Here is a 23,120-nt window from a genome sequence, read left to right on the forward strand (position 1 = left end):
GGACAAGGTGCCTGGAGGAAGAAAAATGTTTTTGGATTTGGTAGAGAACTACGTTAAAGTAATGGGGGCTGGGGGCTGCTTTTCTTGTCAGGAAAGCTCAGCTCTGTCCAGAAACAAGGGGAAACTCGCCAGTGGCCACCAGAACAGCACTGGTGGCTCACCCCAATCTCCCCCTGCAGCAGCAGGCACACTACCTCATTGGACTCGTAAAGTGTCTTCCACAGGCACACAAAGTGGCAAATGGAGGAGTGAGATGCCCGGAGCCCACATCACACCTCACCCTTCACCCCGACATGACCCACACTGGCTAGGGCACACCAAACCTGGCCACAAAACAGCTGGCAGTGGTTCCTCCTTCACTGTTTAATTAAGAACCAGAGGAAATGGGTCTCATCCTCAGCTACAACCTTCTCAGAGCAGTACTTGAGTGAACAACCCCACTCAAACCACAGAAAGCTGAACACAGCCGAGCGTGCCCGGCACACATCTCTAGTGCTGGTAGCTCACACAAATCCAAACCAAGAATGTGGGGGTTTCCAGAAAAATTTATTTCTCTAAGTCACATCCTCTGGGAGCAGGAGTGTTTATGTTGTGATAAACTGACACTGAGAAGATTTAACAACTTCTTCATTTAATAAGTGATTTTCACTACATGGTATTGTACACTGTTATCCGTCCAAAAAAGATTAACAGTATTTAAAAAACAAGATTCTGTGAGAGATTCATAGAAACTGGAGATCGAGATCGACGCCCCTGGTTGGCTTCCCAAGCCATTGTCTACGTTCGTAGAACAAAGTCTTTAGGCTAAAATGCACAAACCCCGTTCTGGCAGATCCAGAGCCACCTCCGTAGCTCCCGTCCGTCCGACACGGCCGCCGCTGGAAAATGCTCCACTCGATCGACCACACGGGAACTGTACAAAAACGTGTTCACTGTGAGCACAGCAGGACCAACAGCACAGCGTTTCTACTTGCTATTTTGAGTCGGCACTTCCTTCCGTCTCCAAGAGGAAGGTGGGATGAAAGGAGAGCCCTGCCAGCTCGGCGAGGTGGGTCACAGGCAAAGCGAACTTTGGCTTCAGGAAAGAGACACAAACACTTAAAATGATGGCTTTAATTCTCATTGGAAGTGTACGGAGAGGGGGGAGTGTCTGAATTAAATATACATCATCCCAGCAAGCCTGGTGAGGCTGAAGGTTATTTCTAATGTTGACAGCAATGAAACAAACGTGTACGTGACACGACATTAAAAGAAAATCCCTTTAAAACAAAAAATGTAAAAAAAAAAAAGTTCACAGTGGTCTGTATAAACAGTATGTAATTTCTGACAGTAACAAATCTCTACTCTCACAGCACACCAGTGCCCTCTTTAGATCCTAAAGAAGAAAACAAGCATTTACACTACTCATTGTACAGGTCAGGAAGTCGGCTGTAGGATTACCCCGAATGTGGGACACTGTGGAGCACAGCTGTAACACCAGCAAAAGGACAGTTTAAAACTTTCTTCCTGGGAGGGAGAAAAAGAAAGTCTTTCATTTGCTGGTACAACCAGCAAATGCCATTCATCAAATCAAAAGTAAAACCACAAACACATTATCTATTTTGAGCAAGCTGAACAGTACACATGACAGTGTTAAAAATGGGGGTTATATACTATGATACAAGTCCCAGCAAGGCAGTGCCAAAGTGACTATTTCTTTGCCTGTTTTGTGATCATGCCCCTGGGAGGTGTTACAGGTCGGCTGGAATTGGGCTTCTTTTTCTCTGCAGGTTTCAAAATCTGAAAAAGATAGTTCAGGTGTTTAGCACAAAGCTTTAACTCTCTTACCAGCAAGCAATTAACTCACGCGTAAAAGCACTGTACAGCTCATCTGAGCAAGTCATCAGCACACCAGGAATTAAATGTGTTTCCTGCTCAGAGCTCAGACAAGGGCTTGAGAGCAGCTGATCTGAGCTGGCGCCAATGGAAGCAGGCAGACAGCTGAGAGCTCTGCTTGGACGATTTAAACCCAGCATAAAGCAGCTCACCTACTCACATCAGCATGGGCTTATCACATCGTTGAAGACGTAAGTGCAAGCACAGCCCTGTTTACGTGTTGGTAAAGATCCATTTGAAACAAGCAGCACGGGTTTGTAACAGTGAAGTAGTGATTCTAACCAGAACAAATTTAAAGTGTAACTGCGCTAACCAGTAGGTGAAACCTTCAGATACCATACCTGAAAAGAGCACATTAGAGTTTCATCCACACTCATCATGGCACCCGCATTATCAAATTCTCCACAGTAATTTGGGGCAGAGAAGAGAGTTACCAATTGTCTTTTTGCAAAAAACTCATACCCATCTTCAACAACCTTTAGGGAGAAAGCAGAAATATTAAGACTGAACAACTTCCTGCCAAAGTGCAAAGCTGTTTTAATCAAGCCAGCTGCTGACAGACTGGCTACATCTAAGGAACATGAGTTCCAGACCTTCATACTGGAACAGGAAACTCACAGCAGGACCTGGTTCAGAGTTCATTAAGAATGAGAAAACCAGGATTCTGCTGGGTTCAAGACAGTCTGGTTTATGAATCAGGAATCCAGCAACAGTTTATATGTATTAAGAAAAAAAAAAGTTTCATTACAAGGGTTGTTAAACACTGGGACAAATTGCTCAGAGACAGTGGAATCTTGACCCTTGCAGATGTAAGATCCTCAGCAACTCAGGCTCACACTGGTTTGTTTTGCACTTAGTATGTGCGGGTAGGGTTGGACCAGGTAAGCACCTCAGATCCCTCTGGACCCAAATTACAGTTTAATGTACAAAACTAGAATACCTGATGAGCTCTACATATGAGATCCAAGTCATGTTTATGGAGAAATTTAGCAACCACTTCAGCACCAAATGTGAAGGACACTCCTCTGTCGTTTTCACCCCATCCCAAGACATCCTTGTCAGGGTCAGACCACAGGAGATCACAGAGCAGACCTTGATCTGGTACATCAGTGGGGCGCATGATTCGTCTGATCTGTTCCATTGACTGAAGGTCTGGTGACAGGCCTGTAAGACACACACAGCTCAGAGCTTAATCCAACTTTGCTCTCAAGACTGAGCTAATATTTTAAAACAAAACCGATCTGTATTCAAACTGATTTTACATAACTCACTTGCACTGTTAACTGCTTTTCGTTTTAAAGCTTTTGTAACAGAAGACAAGTCGCTTTGTGGATATGTCCATTTACTAGATTATTTACTGGAATCAAGATAAGCAAAGTCATTTCTACATTTTACAGGATTACTATAATCTCACTGTAGTATTTTGTAAGTGTCTGATAAAAGAGCTGTTAAATAAGAGGCATTAATACTAGAAACCACTTGGTAGGTTCATTTTAACCACCAGGCCTGCCAAGATGAAATACAGTGTCAAACAGACCTCATACCATTTCTCACTGATACAGATTTCTTGGCACATGCAAGTGATAAAACATTTAAGGTGCAATATGTATTTCATTACTTTGAAAAGCAGCATGAAGCAGGTAACACATGGCATAACAGAGCCCACTTCTACAAATGAAATTCCAAACCCCTCAGGTTAAACAGGGCTTTGAGCAGCCTGGTCTAGTGAAAAATGTCCCTGCCCTGGCAGGGGGGGATTCTACTAAACAATCTTTAAGGGTGCCTTCCAACTCAAATCATTCTTCGATTCTACGAAAAACCATGTTTTCACAATGCACATAAAACTCCCAGTCATGCAAGCCTAAAAAAACCTACAATGACTCTTTACTCAAAAGGAGAGGCTATTCAGTGTGCCTTCTGGTACAAAAGGAAAAGCAGATAATTGTGTCTGAAGTGACAAAATTACCAGCTCAATGATTCACCAAACTGACACTAATCCAGCTCAACCCTACCTCAAGCATGCACCAAGGCAGAGAAAAAAATCCCCCAGATTCTGAAGCTTCACCAACGTAAACATAAAACTGCCATGACTGACACCAGAGTGTTAGTTTCTTATGTACTGACTAAGGAACTCACCCCCATGACAGCAGAATATTTTCTCATCCACAATAGCTGCAATTGGTAAACAGTTAAAACAATCTGTGAAGGTTTTCCACAGCTTAATATTGTATCTTCTCTTACCTGGAAGACATTTTGGAATAAAAACAGTCAATATGCTTTTCCATCACAACTACAGTCAACCTAACAGCCTTAAGTTTACTAAAGCTTGCAAAAAGTTAGCATTAAAGCCTATACACAATTTATCTCTTGATACCCACTGACGCACTTCACTGCTCAGAAGAAAGTTGCAGAGGTTCTTTCAGTGTGGCAGAGTGCTCTGAAGCAGCTCTGAGGACAGCACTGGTCTGACAACAGAACAACATCCCACTGCTGGTAGCCAGACTCTCCAGTCCCAACTCTGCTTCAGAAAGTTATCCCTTGGAGAATTTGATCCATTTTGGAAAAACTTGCCATTTACTGTTTTCTTTAAGGGAAAACAGCAGTTCCTGGAAAGCAGATTTTCTTCTGCTGTACCACATAATCTCCCCAGGCAAAGAAACAGGACTGAAAATTGGAACTACTACAGTTTTACTTTCAAGACAACTCTCCAAACAGACATGAACCCTGAACATATTTGCCACCTATGACTAAGCCTGTGATTAATCTCCAAGGAGTCAACTCTGAAATACCACACATCTTTGTTTCCTCACTGAAGGAGAAATGAGACATGGAGTGTACATCTTGTAAGCTACAAGCCAAGTCTGTCCCATAATGCAAGTTGTGAGAATGCTTCACTGCACAATTAATTTATCAGTTTTATCTCCTCCACATTATCTGGATTAAGTCACATCCTTTGAAACATGAACATACACTCCAACTTCATTATAAAACTGCTTCTTATGTTAGGGTAAGGTCTACCAATGCACCCTGCAGTGACAGCGCTGGTACATTAACTGTGTAGCAATGCCATGTTTATTTTAAACATTACAGGTCTTAATATGAAGTAGCTGCAATCACTGTAACATAACCACTGTAAACACCAGCCCATTCTTCAGGTTAACTTCACCCAAGTATACAGCATCATCATCATCATCCCCAGATGATGATGCACACATCTATTACTTACATTCATCGTAAAACCCATAAATTCTATTGATGCTGGCACATTCATGGTTTCCTCTGAGGAGGAAAAAATTCTCTGGATATTTAATTTTGTAGGCCAATAGAAGACAAATGGTTTCTAAAGATTGTTTTCCTCTGTCAACATAATCACCAAGGAACAGGTAGTTGCTTTCTGGTGGAAAGCCTCCATATTCAAAGAGTCGAAGCAAGTCATAGTACTGTCCATGGATATCACCTGCAAAGATTATTTGGAAATGATATGTAAGTGACCCTTTGCCACATTCTTTGTCTGATTCTAGAGAAAGAACAAAGGAACAATGCTTCAGAAAAGAAAAACTTGCAGTGACATACAACATACTTAAAAATCAGTTTATCTTACTGGATATAAAATGATTACATTCTGAAGTCTGGCATCTATGTAACACAATGGTTAACTGCCCTAAGATGTATGTAGCTACTTAGAAATACTCACACTTGGAAAACAAAGTCAAGATTCTGAGAAACCAACTGTATGTTCAGTTGCATCTAACTCAATTTTAGACAACCGGTGTCTAATACTAAACAATCTACTTCAATCTGACGTAAATCCCTCAGTGTTGGAATAGGATAAAATACTGGAAGCTTTTAAAAGTGCATTTATTGAGGTTTTCATTTTGACATTCTTCATTCTTTTAGCATAACTGGACATGAAAGTGCTGCAAAATGAACACCACTGTGTACAAGTATGGTGAAACCAAACCCCTAAACATCCAGCAGGGGTTTATTTTTCCTTTTGCTACAATCCTTTATCAGTTTTGCTGTTAGTAAGTGAAAATAACATTCGGCATTTGTTCTCTGCTTAAGAGCTGCATTTACCTGACGCCCCCTGCCCAGGTATCAAATCATGATCACAGCACTCACCACATATTTTCAGTGGAGCTTCAAGTTCTAGTAGAATAGGCTGACTCAGAAAGATTTCTCTGGATTTCAAGCACAATCCTCTGATTTCATTCTCTTGAAGCTGGACATTTTTGCCTGGTTTTGATCCTCGCACTGTTGGAAGGAGTCAGAACTCAGTTATCAAAATCAACAACCCTGCTGTTATTTTAAGAGACTAAATGCCACTGCAATGCAGAATGAGATGACAGCAGGGTAATATCAGTCTGCTGAGGTGAAACTGCACTGTCTTGTCACCAGAGAAAGGGCAGCGTCTTCTGTTTCATTTGTATGTTACTTTCTTTTAACAGAATTCAAGGCTTGACACTTCCCCCATTAAATGCCACATTTTAAATAGCATCAGTTTAGTCCTTTTAGTTATAAAACATATCTTGGACAATGAGACTATATAGACTTTTTTTTTTTACTGAAGCAGTTACACACTTGTTCTCTGGAAAGCCATCTGAAGATGGGAAAAGGAAGGCTCCCATTTAATCATCAACCTGGTAGCTGAAATATATGACAGTTTAGGGAAGCTTGTACAATTGCCCAAAACAGTATCTAAACAAGGCTGCACTACCAATACTGTACTGCCCCATTCTACAATGCAGTTAGCAGCCATGGAAAAAAAAAACAAGGGTATGACTGGAAGGTCAGAACTATACATAAGGAAATATTCTTTTATCACAATGACAAAACAGCTCTCCTTATTGCCTTTGAGCACAGTAAAAGACAAGCCAGTAGGACATTTATCTCCCAGCCTCAGACTACTTTTTCCCTCAGTCCTTCACCCCCTCCATTAACGCTCCACTCTCCCCCACTAAAACAATTCAAAAATAGTTGGTTCTCTTTAGTATCTATCAAAGCTTTCTGTCCTAGTATGGACAACAAGGACACCAGTTTGACCCAGACATGTTTCTACAGCCACCAGCACAGCTTATCCTCCATTTACCTATCACCCCATGCCCCGTTTCTGTTGCCCAGAAATACAAAGGACATTTCTATGGCAGCAATACGCTACCTATGGCCAAGTTCCACGCAGCAGCTTTTATCAGGGTTAGGATAAGACTAAATAAAAATGGTGTTTATGCCATTACTGGTACAGCTTATTTTTATTTGGTGTCAAACCAGTAACAACACAGAGTACAGATAAGGCTGAAGCAATAAAAACCTCTTCCAAGCTCCAGTAAGATTATGGAATAAGCAAAGTCATCTTCTACCACATAACCCATTGGCTGAGCTGCATCAAAGCCAAATGACCTCAGAACTTCAGCCTCAGATGCCTGAAACACTCTTAACAACACCTCCAGAACAGAAGCATTGCTGGAAATGTTGCCTAGTTAAGGGGCTTACTGTGCACAACTCAGATGGCATTGAAACTGAAGAATTTATTCTCTTACCCAAAAAAACCTTGGTCTTCAGTTGCAAAAAAAAGCAAGCAACAACCCCTGACCCCTTTCAAATACAAGAACCTATGCAATATTACCTTCCCGAATTCCTAAATAACCTTCCAGATACCATTAGAGTCTAACTCCCTTGATACTGTTTAGCCTCAGAGCGAGAAATCTGGAAGCTACAGACTCAAATATCTGTACTGTCACTTCGGGCCTTGCACTATATGGAATGAAGAAGAGAGAAATGCAAGAGGAAAAGTGGGGAAGCAGGGGGCATGTTTTAGGAAGAGTAAGAACAAAAGCTGTTGTGTTCCAAAGGCATTACAATTCCTCATTAGCACAGAAGCTTCCTACTTTTATGCAAGCCTCTGATTAAGAGTAGAAACACTGCTGACTCAGCATACATCTTATCTAGACCAAGAATAAAATAATGCTTGTGTAATATCCATCCATAAAATCAAGTGTCATTGGATGCAATTTCTACCAGCACTTACAGCATTCCTACCACAATTCCAGCCCGTACACTGACTCCCAGAAGTACTGGTCACGGTGGCACAGGCTGCCCTACAGAATCATGGACAACCCCCTAAACCACAAGACTTTTCCTCAAACAAGCTTCAAATTAAAATTTAGTTCAAATTACAATGTATACCAACAGTCGTATTAACTTAATTGTAGGTCAAAAGCCATGGCTTTCATAATGTTATCTTTCAAGCAATACATGCTCCTTCACTACTCACTGCCTGTGTATTATCACTCAGCTCTGACATTACATGACAACACTGGAATTACCACTAAACTTCATGTCTTCCATTAAAACATCCAAAGTAATGGAGCATATAAATGAAAGTTACATCTTTGTCACAGCAGCTTATCATGCATGAGGCTTTTCATCCACACAATCATTTTTTCATCCATACAGTAATTTTCCAAACACTCCCAAGCAATGAGCAAGTTACTCAAAATGCCAACTATCCAGAAGCAATAAGGAACAGAAATTAATAGCATCAAGCGGCCAGCTGCCTGAATTATGTTAACATTTCCCCTGCTTTTCAATTTTACAATTCAGCTTTGGTTTTGAGATAATACACTACACTTGTTTTTAGCTTTCTCAAAAGCTGAAAAATCTAACTTTCTATGACTTGGTCTTGTTAGAAAATGCTAAAACCAAACTCTGTATTGCACATCCATAAAGTATAAAATAATATATGGACTGTGTCACGCACTGAGTCACTAAAGCTCATGAATAAAGCATATGCATTCATTTCTGCTGAAGATTAAATGAAATCTGGAAACTGTTTTCAGATACAAGTTTCCTTGCTTCTCTAATATATTTTCACTTAACCAGTATAATATTCCTGCAGTTTTAGTCACCTACTGGCAGAAAACCTTGACAAGATAAAATGATGCTTTGTTGCAGTCCACAAGCTCACTAGCAGAGACACCAGAAGGATGAAAGAAGAACAGGACAATCTGATTCAGCTCTGTAGCACACTGCCTGCCAATGACATTTAGACCACTCTCATCCAACATGGAATGGGCACAGAAGAAATAAGCATGTTCAACTTCTTCTCACATTGACCTATATATCCTGAGAAGCTCAGAAAAAATATTTTTGGCTTCAGAAGCACCAAATATGCAGAAGTGCATGTTGGTTTGAGAAATCTGTATTTTTAGTGCAAGGATTTTCTAATCTGCAATGAAATGCAGGCTGTTCAGTCTCTAGGACTTAGAAAGATTTCTCTGAGCCTTCACATTACTTAATCTCACTAAGAGAGGCAAAAATAATATACTATGAAAAATATGTTGTGTTTAGTTTGTCCTCTCTGCTTTGCACCAAACCAAAGCAGCTCACAGACATCAGACAAGTACAATACTAATTGGCAGCTTGGTCATAAAGTCAAAAGAGCAGGCCAATGGGGCTGTACTCGCACATTTGTTCTTTCAACGCATAAACAATAACCTCTCTCAAACAACAGACTGGAACTGCAGTGGAACAAGTTAATGATTAATCAGCTGAGAAAAAAAGTCAGCCCATTTCAAGTAATACATTATTTGTGCCTGGTCTCCACATACTGCTGCACTATTTCCAAAGAGTAGTTTATTCACATCCTCTTTCAGAGATGCTACTGCTCTTAAAAATGATTTTTTGAGAGCTTTAATTTCAGTGTCCAGTCTGGGCAGTCTTCTAACAAACCTTTTCCACTGTACAAGTATGAGAAGTTTTGGAAAAACAAGCTCTCCTCAGGACAGAAAAGACTCCAGAAAGGATCACTCATGGAACCTGGATGATGCCTGCAGAGGTACTGACTTGAACATGGGTTCCAACTGTTAAAATTAACACTGCTTTCCAAGACAAGGAGGAAAACTGCAGGAAAGCAACAAACAACACCAGCTCTAAAATAAGTGTATTACACAGAGGTGAGCGCAGTGCTACAGCCACCCCAGCAGACAGGGGAAAATAAAAGGAAGAGCAGCAAGAATTTTACAGCACCCCTGACATCTTGGTGCAAGCAAATGGAGCTAGTACAAAACATAGCTGCAGCTGCCAGGAGCTAGAACACTGCTTGACACCCAGGATAACTTTTATACATTTGTTTGTGAAAGATAAATAGGTTAAGAACTATGGGATCTAGAGAGTACAACAGTCGGAAGACCACATGCACATAGAGTACAACAGACTTCTGCACCACATCCAATCACAAGCATTTCCCAATATTCTGCTTGGTGCCACACAACCCTTTAACAAAGGCAAATGATATTATAAAACTGATTATATTACCTCATTCAAGGTTAACATGAAAGGGACATATGCTTAGGGAAGTACTCAAAAAGAGAACTCAAAAATAGTGGAAATTTCATTGATACATCTCATTTTCCTGTATTACATGAAAAGCTGCAGCTGAAAAGCTGTCAACTGAGATACAAAATTAAATACTTGTACCGAAAATGTTTTAAAGAAAATCGTCTATCAGGAGGTCAGTTCATTTTTGGCTACTAAACAGATCTCTCAATTTTACCACCTTTTACATTAAGATGTTTGCAATCCCAGAGACATCTCCAAAAATACTGCAGGTTGTTTTTCACCTTACTTTTAGCAGCTCCTTATGACAGTTTTGCACCATCGGCATGAAAGAAAGTAACTTGAAAGTGGCTGATGTAGAAAAGGTTTTCCTTTCTTGCAGGCACTACCAACTTTGATCAGATCATTTTAGATTGAAAAGTGAAACTGAAAAGCAACTCCTCAGTGTCCAAGCCTCTAAACCGAGAAATTTGTAGTCTACTTTTTAATATGAAAGTTCACAGCAGCATTATCAAACAGAAGATTCTGCATCACTGACAAGTTCTCATCTTGTAGTCTACTTCCACACTGGAGAGAGCTATGCAGTAAACACACACTCATCACAAATACTCAGAGATAACAAATTCTTCCACTTTAATGACTGAGATGTAAATGCAGAATGTGACTGAATCCACAGCACTGATAGGAATCTAGTCCTCGTCTTCTGAACGCAGGGCTCCCATTTTTCCTGTTATTATAAACTGCTGCAACACAGCAGGAAATGGCTAACACGAAGCTCTACAAACTACAGAAAATTATATTATTTGAGGTCAAGAAGTGCTGCTTGCCTATTAGAAACTTTATCAGAGCACCCCAACCCATCTCAAGTAAAATCCGAACACATTTCATATTAACAACTGTGAGAATCACAGGCACTTATCGCAGTATATGAAGCTGAATAGCAAGTGACCCTTCAGCCCAGTGAGTGCTGTATTTAGTGGAACATGTAACAAAAAAATATCAGAGGAAAACTGCATTTCTAAGAAACAGCCCTCACTGTTGTCAGCAAAAGTTTACCCAGACTCTTTGGTTCAACTATTTTTAATAACTGGATGATCCTCTTTCCCCATTAAAAGCAAATTAGAGAGAATATCTCCTTGACAGCTATACAACAGGCTTTACCAGGAATAGAAATCTGTGGGTGTGTAAACAGAAAAGTTTGAGGATTTAGAGTCTTTTTGCTGATTTTAGTGCATTAACCAGGATTTTAGCTTTCAGAATGGCTACCATCACTCCAGCCTCACATGGCTTTATCCTAAGTAGCCTCCATTCATCATTTGGTTTTCACTTAATAGCATTAGCAGAGGCTGAAGCACAGAAAATATTTTCAGAAGCGTATTTCAACTTTGGTTCCAGTTAGGTATGCTGAATGGTGTTATTTTACCCTGTCATTTATCGTTACCATGGTAAGACTAATGCATTTCAATCTTGTTTTCTAGTTACACTACTATCAGCTCCTTTTTCAAACCAGACCCCGCTTATCTGTGAAAAGCTGCCAACACAGCCGATGAAGGAAACTGATAAGGGGCTCAAGTCAGGAACACCATCTGACATGACGCGGAAAGGAAGCCATGCTTATACTTGGCATCTCAGGATTTGTCACTCATTTTTTACCTGGAGCTGAGCAGGAATTCTGCCATTTCCTGGAACCCCTTCCATGACCATACAAAATGTCACTGATTTTTCATCTTACAGGGAGCTTTTCTAGCATCTTCTAGTCTAGAGGCAGTTCTGACTTGGCAGCCACACACAGCTGCAAACTCAGAACCATCAACTTGCTGTCTTACAATACTCTTCCTAGAAGGAGAGTAATTTGCTCTTACTTTTGTCCCTTCTTATTTCAGTAAAGTGAGTTAGCTCTGTAAGTATTTAAGACTTTATCCACTATTAAGGACACTTCAGAACCATTTCAATACTCAGTGAAGGACACTGTCATTTACTATACCTTAAAAGCCTTATTCTTGTGAAAATTGTTAGTACAGTTACTAAAAGTAACATGATTAGACAACCTGTACTCAAGATTGTTCCTAGCAGAACAAAACCTCATTAGTAAAGACGGTAAAACATCCCGTATAAATTCAATTACAACAAAAAAGCTCAGAATGTTCAATGTTTTTACTGAATGGCTTTCCAAGGTTGAGAACAATGTTTTCTTGTGACATTTCAAAGCCAAATGGCTCTGTACTCTTAACATTTAGAGCAAGAAAGACTCAAAATATTTACCTTCGAATGAGAAGCTAAAAAGGCACTTCCAGGGCTTTTAAAGAACAAACTAATAATTTCAGCTAACTAGCCTAATGTGGGTGGGAGAGTATCTACTATCTGGGGGAAAAGTAAGAATAGTATCACTTCATCAGAGAAGTCAGGACAGAAAACAAGTAAACCTCCCTCACAAACACATTATTAATACCCTGTATTAAGAACAAAAGTGAGAGTAATTCATTAATCACTCCTCACTTCATCTTGACCATTAGACCAGACTTATTACCAGCGAAGCTCTCTTGATCTCTTCCAACAGCACAACACTAAGGCGTATTATAAACCACAAATACCTACTTGACTGTAGTTTCTCACTGATTTGAAGTATTTCATCAAGTACCTCCTAACACTTGAGTTTGTTATTTTACTAGCAAAATCACCTAAAGTTAACTGTTATAAAAAGCATACAGTTTAACGACAGCTCTAATGAAAGACCATACTGCTCTAAAAATTAAAGCCTGCATAAGGATTTGGACAACTTTGTGAGCAAGCTGATTATTAAAGCAGATTTTGCAGTGTTTTCATGCTTGAGTATGGTTTTAATTTACACGCAAATAAAGGTCGAAACTCTTAACAGAGTTGTGGCAGAGGCACACCAGTTTGGGTAACTAACATTATGCAGTTGTTCTACCAGAACTGCAGTGAAAAAGTCTTTCTTGTTTGCTCCAAATGTCTATAGGGTAAGAATCCTTACACATACTTTACTTTTTTTTCCCCTTCTATTTAGCACAATGCAAATCTCCACCTTGGAGGTTCAGATCACTTACCCCAGCCAGACCTTAATGATTTCAGGGAAAGAATACGTGAAGTACATTTTAAACAACTGAGGAGAACCATGTTTGCACAGTAATTTACACAATTTACCACTCAAAATTGCAGTGGTTGCTATAATGCATTACCTTTTTGCCCTTTTTGGAAAAGAAGATATAAAAATGACAGACTGCCACAAAGGTCAATCATTACTCTGTCTGGCAAAGATGTTTGTAACAGACATTTATTAAGCAACAAAAAAGCACTAGCACAGGTTACTAACATTGGTAATTATTTTAAATATCAAAAGACAATCATTGCCTCAAGGCATCCAAAATCCCAGCTTCAATAGAAGAAAAACATTACTTTCAGAGTTCTGGCAGCTGATGCAACCTCAGGTAACACCTTGCGTTGCATGAACCATCTCTCAGAAGATCTTGTCAGGAAACATTTGGAAGCCTGATTTATGAACGCTCATCTCCTCCAAATGTATAATACTGAAACAAGCTGGGTAAGAACAGAACACACTGACACAGTACATCACACTACTTTTGAAACTTTAAACAAGAGAAATAATTCAAAATGATTCATTCTCTTCCCAGGATTATCTTGTTCCATGTTTTTGATATTAATCATTTGCACTAGTTACACTAGGGGATATCAAATAATAATTGTAATTAATACCTGCAGCTGAGCATGTATTAATATGTCATCAATCATATGACATCCAGGACCTGGGATCTACAAATCACACTAGTAGAGTTTTAGGAAAATCCTGGTCTAAATTTATGACAGGAAGCCTTTAAATAATTTAAACCAGGGAAGCTTAAATTGGTAACAAGCAAAAACCTCCACAGATCAGAGGAAAAACCCCATTTACTTTTACTTATTCAAGCTCAATAATCCCATAATGCATCTATAGGATTTTTAATTCCAAGTAATTTCTAGAGTAGCACTATTGCTCCTCTGCCTGCCCTTTTGCTATCAAAGCTATTACACAAGCCACATCTTACAAGGAAAGGGTGCGATACAGCCAAAAGACATTTCTTCACCATTTGTCTCAGCAACATCTCAGATTCCAACCCAATTGATCCCATGACTTCATGCCAAATGGAAAGAAGTTAAATCCCTGACCCAGCTCTTCAAGCCTGAGCCCAGATGAGATGCTTTGCCCTGCCATATGTGAAATGAGGCTGTCTCAGGCTAGCTTCCTTCCCTGAATGATGAATTTCCTTGATGCCTAGAAGAAAATTCGCCACCGGCTACTTCTCCGCCTTTTGCCTTACAATCAGCCGACAGTTCTAGCATGGTGCTGACCCCTGCAACCAAAGGAATGATGCTGAAGACATCCCCTGCAACTTCTGAGTTTTTCCTTTAAGAAATTCCCAAGCAAGTATTGCCAACCCAAAGCCCTAACTATACAAGACAATAAGCCCTTCCACAGACTGTCTGAAACACCAAAACCCAACCCTCTCTGCACACCTAAAAAGCCACCATATGTTACAAATTAAGAGCCAAATCCCAATGGTAGCATTAACGCAAGCAGCTCATCAAAGCTAAACCCACGACAGCCTGAAACCCATACAAATCTCAAGACTTTTTCAAAACCTGCTTCTACAGACTCTTTAGGTCTTATTTCCAGAGCCCCACAACTACCCAGCCAAAGCACAGACCCCATGTGCATGCGTGGAAGACAAGAGAAAAAGCCAGGGGTTTTTAAACACTTTCCTACGAAAATTATACTAAATTAAGCATCTCCTTAAGAGCTGCAGGGGAGGAGAAGGAGCGGCAGCCGGCTGGTCCCAACACTGCACCAGGGAGCGCAGAAGGGATCAGAGAGCAGGGAACAGCTCGGAAACACACGGACTGAGGGAAAAGTTGGGGCTGAAGGGCCGAGCCGCCCGGGGGGGAGGCGGAGACGAGCCCCGGTAAGACAAAGCGCCTCGGCAAGCCCCTCCATTTTGGTCCCCCGACCCCACCGGGCGGGCAGGACGCGGTGCATCAGCGGCGGCTGAAGAGGGACGACGGAGGCGCCTCACGGCCGCCACCCACCCCACGGCCACCCGCCCCATGCCTTCCCGGACCCTCACCCTCCAGCAGCCGTTGGATGATGCTGTCGATGTTGAGCTTGTCTATATCCGCCATCGCCTCTCAGCGGCCGGGCGGACCCCTCCCCGCGGCTCCCCTCCCTCCGCTCGCTGCTTGGCCGACCCGACTTCTCTCCTTGTTCTCTCTTGTTTCTCCCCTTCTCCTCCCCGCTCTCCTTATTCCCTCACAACCTCGTTTCCCCCCCGCCCCCCCCCCACGACCGCCGGTCTCAGCAGAGACCCAGCTCTGAACAAAATGGCGGCCGCCCCCTCAGCGAGCTCGGCCGGCGCACGGATACTACGCGCGCGACGCGGCTCGCCGGAAACCCTTTATAGGCCGGGCGGGAAGAGCGGGGCGGGGTCACGGAGCGTGACGCGTCCCGCCCTCGCGGAATCCTTCCGCTCACGGGAGGTGAAATAGTGCAGCGCTGCCGTCTGCGGGTTGTAGGGCTGTTACGGGGTTTGGTGCCTCGGAACCTGGCTGTGGAGCGGGCGGGGAGGCCCTTTGGTGCCAGCCGGGCTTCTGTCAGCGCTGTCTCCCCGTGGTGTCTGCTCCAAGGTAGCATTGCCTCAAGTCACGAGGCAGTGGCTTGGTGCGAGGGGTGCTCTCCCTTCAGAGGAGCAACCGCCTCCTTAAGCCTAAACGGGGATAGACAGCACCAAAATCACGCTTGCAACTGCTGTGCCCCTCATGGGAGCTTCCATGGCTTGAGCAAGTTCAGATATGTGGCTTTTTCTCTGCAAACACTTGAAGCAACAAACATACAGGGCATTGGAATCCCCGATGGGTGGAGAAATTAGCCCACTCTTTCAAGAGCATCTTGCACTTTTACTTCACGCTTTGCTCTTTTATTCTATGTGTAGCTACAGCTTAGGGGCAGGCAATTACAATGAGGTTCTGCTCGTAAACGGGATTGCATTTACAAGGGAGATGGGCCGTGCGGGCCTTCCCCGCTGTTCGGTTTCCCTCTGGTTGAATATTGTTTAATTGCTTTCTTTACTCCTCCTTTAATTTGCCGGGGGTTGGCTGGGTCAGCCTCCTCCCTTCCCTGTGTGGATTCCAGCTGTTATCCAATATCCATCCGTACCAGTTATTGCCGTGGTGGGGCCGGAGCAGAGGCTGAGCTCAGGAGGGGTGATAAAGCGAAGGCCTCAACGCAGGAGGAAGGCGATAAGAGGACACTGATTTTACCTGAAACCCAGCTTCAACGCTCGCCTCCCCTTGTGCTTATCATGACGAGCACGCCCAAGCCAATATGCTAATCTCAGTCACGCTGGTGTAAGCCCGAAGTAACCCCGTTGAAGACAATAGAGTTACTTCAGATCTACTTCAACGTGACAGCCTTTGCAGATTTACATCTATTTTTGTGCTGCACCTTCCTGGGGAGTGCCCCCCCACACCCCCCCCCGGGGCTCTTTTGCACCAAATGCTTGCTTTCTCCTTCAAATCCTCTCTTAATTCTGCAGGGCAAGTTGTTCCCCTGGGCTTAGCTGCGTTATTTCGAAAGGGAAATGTGTCCTGTGTTTCCAGAGGAACCACCCTGGCCTTTCTGGAAAGATCTTCGTCTTATCCTTCAGCTGTTATCCCTTCTCCAGGGACATGTTTTAGTGGGGTGCTGAGTCCCTTTCGCTCCTGTTAATGCTCTGGGAAATGGGGCATCTTCCAGGGTGCAAAATGGGAATTCAATTTCCAGTGAATTCCCAAGTACATCCCTACTTCTAGAAAGGTCTGGCTCTTCCAACAACACTACTGAGGGCAAAGAATATGTCTCACTCGCCGAACCATATCAAGGTCCAAAGCACCGTCAATTCTTGTTAAAGGAGGCACAGCCACGAGGGAAGGGGAGAAGTGACAGCTAAAGGCAAATCTGTCAAGGCCCCATCATCACCTCGATCACCACCATGTCTCCACAGTGACAGCCAGTACTTGGTGTCCTGGTTGAAGGGGGCTGTGGTTTTATGCACAAAGTCTGTCGCATGTAGGTTTTTGCTGTGTGGGTATAAAGAATAAGGACTCTACAGCAGCAACCTCTGTGATGAGCCAGAAATATTAAAATGCCACCACAAAATTATCTTTTAATAACCTGTATTTTCTCTGCTGGAAATAACAAACCTCGCCTCACACCGGCTTCTCTGATTAGAAAGGGGACCCAGCCAAGGTGTTATAAATATAGACTCATAGACTCATAATACCAGGTTGGAAAGGACCTCGAGATTCATCTGGTCCAACCTTTCTTGGCAAAAGCACAGTCGACACGATGTTCCAGTACCCTGTACAGCTGAGTATTTAAAATGTTCAACGCTGGGGACTCCATCACTTCCCTGGGGAGATTATTCCAATGGTTGATTGTTCTCACTGTGGATAATTTTATTCCTCATGTAGTTGATAATAAAAGTCCCAAACAAGTAACTGAAGCCACAGTCTGAGGCTGATTTGGTAAAACATAACAATATGGATTGAATCCGCTATGTTTTAATGCGAGTTCCCAGGCCAATGTGCAAGACTATTTTGTTCTCCGGTGTTGCTCACAACAATGAGTTATTTCTAGAGGGGGAACAATCAGGGAAATCCCTTTTTCCTTAAACCCTGCACACAGCTTAAAGCATTCTGTAATTTTGAAGCTGTGGTTCCTATATTCCCCAACCCCCCCCTTTCTGTTTGTCTACAATTTGCATTCCACTTTGCTCCATACAGGATGATGTACGGTTTATCTCACTCGCAGCTCTGAGACCTTTGTGTCTTTTCCTCCTTCCCCTCCCTGAAATTCCGCAAATAAATCACTGCTTTGGTAACGTTCCTTGGAAACCTCCATGTAAAATATCTTTCCCCACTGATTCGTCCTCCCTATCTCATGCGCATGCCACTTGGTTTATTGTACAGCTGTTCATAATCTGTGTTTAATGATACATATATCATATATATAATACCCACCTACATACATTATTGTTTTGTACATATATATACATAATATATACTCACACATACATAAGCCATGTGTATAAAATAATATGTATGTACACTATATACACACGTGTTTGTATATATGCAGATAATAATAAATCCCCTTATTTTATCCCTGTATGTAGGTGGATCCTAAGAAATGCGAGTCACCCACACTTCCCCTTCTCTTAGATTACATATTTGCTAAGTCCATGAAATCCAATGTGTTTGTGTACATTTCAAACAAAGATCTACACAGCCTGTTCAAACACAGCAAAAACAAGCGGGTGACTTGTGGGTCAAATGTTATTTTTCCTAGCTCAATACACAGCCACGATTTCAATGTTTTCATAACTCCTACTGTTTGCATCCAGATTTTCCTTGTGTTACAATCAAGATAAAGGTTTTTTTTTCCATCCTTCTTGCTTCTGATGTCTAAAATGTTTTGCTGACCCTCAAATTACAGGTGCTGCAGAGATTTGGGGTAGGCGGTGGTGATTTGTCAGACAAAAGAAGAGCAGCTGGAACATGCCGCAAGGCTGATGTGGAGATGGAGGGGTCCGTGTCCTGCTTGGAAGGGAGCTGATGACGCACAGGCAGGTGTTTTCTTAGTGTCATATTTTATTTACAAAACATGCAGAGCAGTGATCTCCCTCCAGCATCAAACCCTGCAAACTGCAGGCAGGCGGCTGCTCCGTGTGGGATGTGGTGAGGAGCTCAGGGCTAGCTGCTGCTCCCAAGCCTCTGGCTTCACCTCAAACCATGTACAGAAGCCAAATGAAGGCTCATCCCAGATAGCCAGCAGCAGGATTCCCGTTGGAGACACTCTTCTCACTGGTGTATCTGCACACCTTGATTTCTACCCAAACCGTTTCACAGTCTCAGCAGCTGGCGTCTGTCTGCAATCTCTCACCAGCAGAAGCTGTCAACAGCACTGACGAGTCCATCTCAAGTTTGTTCAAATCACATTTTTGATAAAAGATGTGAAAAGATTTTGCTCAGAAAATTTTGAGACAGGCTATTTTGATGTGATTTGTGAGAAGTGTGATTTGCCTTTCCTCCCTTTCTACTACTTCCTTTGGGTTTTTTTAAAGATGTACTTCATGGGTTTCTGATGAAAGATGGTTTTGAATGAAAACATGGTCTATTGGTGAGTTTTGGAAGGTTCATACTGGCAAAAATACTACCAATAAAAGTCATAAGTCACTTTTTTCAAATATAGAAGTGGCCACAGTAGGATTTTTCCTGCTACAGCTATTTGGATTAAGAAAACAGAGCACATTCCACCCCCTTGGTGGATTTCTTATACTAATCCAACTTTTAAAGCTAGAGCAGGTACATGAGACATTTTCGTGTGTCCTGTCCACACAGGAGCATCCCTTGTCACTTAGAAAGAGAGGAGAAATGGTGCTAAAGTAAGCTTTGTCCTACTTTAGGTGGAGAACAGCCATGGTGAATCATCAAAGCAGTTGATTCTGCTTTGGGATGGAGAGGAGCTCCCGTCTTCTTGTCTTTGGTCAAGAATCAATCCACTCCACCAAAGCTCAGCTGAGCTGTTCATGGGTAGGGAAAGGGAAAAACTGCATTTTAAGCCCTCCCTCAGGTGGTTTATGGTGAGGAGAGGTTGTGCGAGGGGAGAGGGGCTGGGGAGCAGGGTGGCTCTCACCTTTGTCTGCCTGGATGTGGTTGCAGAGGGATGTGGGTTGTTCCATGGTGTGGAATCTGCTGGTCTCAGAAAGATTAAGTGGGACTTTTTGTGCAGCTTCAGCTTCACGTGGCTTGAAGAAAGCACTGTGTGGATGTTCCTCATTGCATTGGCCAGAAATGCACATTAGCAGCCTGGGACACAGGTGCCTTTGCTTCCTCTGATTTTACCCCAGCATGACTCTGCTTCGTGGATGAGCTGTTTCTCTAATTAAAACAGTTGAAAAAGGAGGACCAGGAGAGCTGTCAGGGGAGTGGGAACATGGAAATAAGATGAAAGTCTGTTGATTTGCTGTTGGTCAAAGGGCTGCTGTGTTTTGCAGACCCCAGTGGGAGAGACATCACTTAACACAAGATGCAGGAGCAAGAAAGAGATCTTCCACACAGCCTGGGGTTCCCTAATTCCACTGGGGATTCTGAAATGCAGATTAAGTACATGGGAAATCCCAACAGCAAGTGCCTGCAGGCTTCCCAAAGTGTAGGACATGCAACAAGTGTTCAGAGGGCAGTGGCTTTGCTGGTTCAGGTTTTGTTTTTCCTTTACACTCCAAAAAATCGAGACCAATCCCACTGCTGGTTCTTGGACACTTGGAGTTTCTGCTCACAGGCAGCATTTGAAAGCATGGCCCGCTGTGGAGGTAGCTGCCACGTGTGCTTATTTATTTGTTTCTATTCTCACCTCCTCCTCGCTGCTCATGAGCCTGGCACATTTTCAGGAGCTGGGCTGCTCTTACATAACGTTGCGTCAAAATCCATACAAAAGGATTTGGAGGAATCTGTGGCTGGAATCACCTTTGATCCCTGCATTCCCTTCTGATTTGTCTGCACAGCTTGGGTATGACGTTGTGATGCTCTGGGGCATCCTCTGCCATGAGCATCCCTCGGAACCAGGCTCAATGTGGAGGATGAGGTCTGGTCCCAGCAGGTGTGGTCCTGTGCTGGCTCCCCTGGGCAAGCAGCTTCTTACAAGAGCAGCATCTCCCAGGTCCCTGGGAGAGTATGGCCAGAGTTCAAGCCTGTATAATTGATGGTAATTATCCGGTTGAGGGAGTCGGTATGAAATGGATTTAACTCATCTGAAATCCTCAGCCTGAGTCGCACTGAGCTGAGTTCTCGGCTCAACAGACCTGCACCTGCATCCAGAGGATGCTTTCCCTGAAATATCTTTCTTCTGGGATGGTTTCTCCTCCATGTCATGGGCAGCTTCATCTGGGCAAAGCCCCTGGCACCCTTGGAGAGATCGTGGTGTGGACAAGGCTCACCACAGACCCACAGTGCTTTGGGTGCTGCTGTGAGCTGGTTTAAAGCCAACGTGACCTTGGTATCTGCAATCCCATCTCTGGGTCACAGCACATGGAGCCAAAGTGGTGAAGCCAGGCTCTCTCCCACACTGGTCTGCAGCCAGGTGTCTTTGGGGATAAATCACAAGTGTTTTGGTTTCAGTGTGGTGATAAATCTGAGGGCTGCGAATGATAACGTACACAATAGTGGGGTTTAGCCAATAAATTGGGCTTTTACGTAAATGCTTCCATACGCACGTATGCTGTCAGGAGGCAGGTGAGGCAGGAGAGTTGGAAACATTAATCTATGGACAACAGGGAGCCTTGGAAACCTGCCACTTTTGTTCCAGTCTCTGCTTTCTCCGGGAACTTGGTTTTCTCCTTCTTTCGCTCTGTGTTTTACTTCACATGATTTTTTCTGCCCTTTAAAAACAGAAGCCTTGTTTGCAGTAAGAACAAGCACCCTGCACATGTTTGAACAGCGGGTGAGATTCAGCCCAGTGCAAGACTGGGATTGGGTGAGACTTCAGCATTGCATCAGCTCTGGGTCAGCCAGCTGGTCATGGGGGCTGATGTTAAACTTCTGCCTCAAAGAGAATGTGGGCATGGGCAGTCTGTTTCTTACATTTACAAAGAAAAGAAACTATTAGAAGAAGCATTCACCTCGTGGCCAGAACAGCTCTGATTATTCAAGGCTGCATTTAGGGTTCAAATATATCATTACATCTTGTTGCTGAATTCCCACTCCCTTCCAGGGGATGTTCACCACTGAGTTTGGTGGGTTTGGGTTTATTATAGAGGTGGTTGCAGAAATTAATGTGCTTTGTGGTAAAGGGAGAGGAGTGCAAACAAACTATGGACAGAGAGTGAAGCTTGAGGGGATGTTGCCTTGGACAACATGGCACATATGAAAAGGGAACGTGTTATGAAGCAGAGAGGACTGTGCTGGTCCTTTCAGCTCAAGCACTGAACATTGTCATGTCGGATCCAGCTGCAGCAGAGGGATTGGCCTCATGTTGCCATCCAGATATCCATCGGGCAGGACTCATGGCCAGCCACTGTGAGAAATCCCACCTTAGCCCATTGCCACCAAGCTGGCACAAGCAAAGATGCGCTCGGTGACAGGAGTCACATCGAAGTTGGAGTGGACACCCCACACAAGGTTCTGCTGGTGTGGGTCAGACCAAACCTTCTCCCAACACTCTCATTTAACACATTCATTTAACTTGGCACCTCCCAACACTCTCATTTAACTTTTCTAACACAGGGTGAGGAAGAGATGGCTGCTCCTGGGTAATTCCATGCACCAATGGATTTACACCACAAGCTCCCCAGGAGAGGAGGTTCTCTCTGGGCAGTGCATGGGGGATGCTTCACCCCATCTCCTGGCTCAGTGACCCCCCTCTGCTGAGCCGTGCTACCTTTGCTACTTCTCCCAGTGCAACCTCAAACAAGCGTTGGGTATCTTTCCTTCTTGGTAGCATGTAGGTCACTGCAGAGCCTTAGGGACCTGACAGCTGACATCCATCCTTGGTTGTGAATCTGTGCGTCAGGCTTTCTGGAGGCGATAGAAGTGCAGTTGCTGGTGAGACCAGCTGCCTTTTGTGTGGCTTCAATTAAATGTCTTGGCATGGGATAGTTGCCAGAGCTCTTTTTTGTTGAAAGAAATGGTTTTATCTAGATATATATAGAAAAAGTCCCACCTGGCCTTTTGGAAGGGTTTCAGCTGGAATGTAACAGATCCCATATTCTTCTATAAAAAGGTGAGCTGTATTTTTCAGCTGAACTTTTTTCCCTTTTATAGCTGTAACTTGGCACACACGAGACATAAGCGGTACAAGGTCACTGCCC

The 23,120-nt window shown here is 43.1% G+C and overlaps 1 protein-coding gene across 2 annotated transcripts; it reads right to left on the minus strand.

Annotated features, from left to right (window-relative positions):
- Nucleotides 1-614: 614 nt before the first annotated feature.
- PPP1CC (protein phosphatase 1 catalytic subunit gamma) lies at nt 615-15,464 on the minus strand. 2 transcript variants are annotated; one of them, XM_057421312.1, is made up of 8 exons: nt 15,348-15,429; nt 13,624-13,764; nt 5,998-6,129; nt 5,102-5,332; nt 4,012-4,116; nt 2,816-3,039; nt 2,217-2,351; nt 615-1,779 (listed from the first exon to the last, which is right to left on the minus strand). In XM_057421312.1, coding segments are annotated over exons 2-8 (918 nt in total). In that variant the 5' UTR covers nt 13,625-13,764; nt 15,348-15,429; the 3' UTR covers nt 615-1,689. The 2 variants fall into 2 exon arrangements, with proteins under 2 accessions (XP_057277295.1, XP_057277294.1); XM_057421311.1 differs by lacking the exon at nt 13,624-13,764 and having other exon boundaries at nt 15,348-15,464.
- Nucleotides 15,465-23,120: the final 7,656 nt, after the last annotated feature.

This window comes from Pezoporus wallicus, unplaced genomic scaffold, assembly GCF_028554395.1.
Source record: "Pezoporus wallicus isolate ANWC-B61680 ecotype Strahan unplaced genomic scaffold, APGP_CSIRO_Pwel_v1 contig_9584, whole genome shotgun sequence".
NCBI classification, from domain to species: Eukaryota; Metazoa; Chordata; class Aves; order Psittaciformes; family Psittacidae; genus Pezoporus; species Pezoporus wallicus.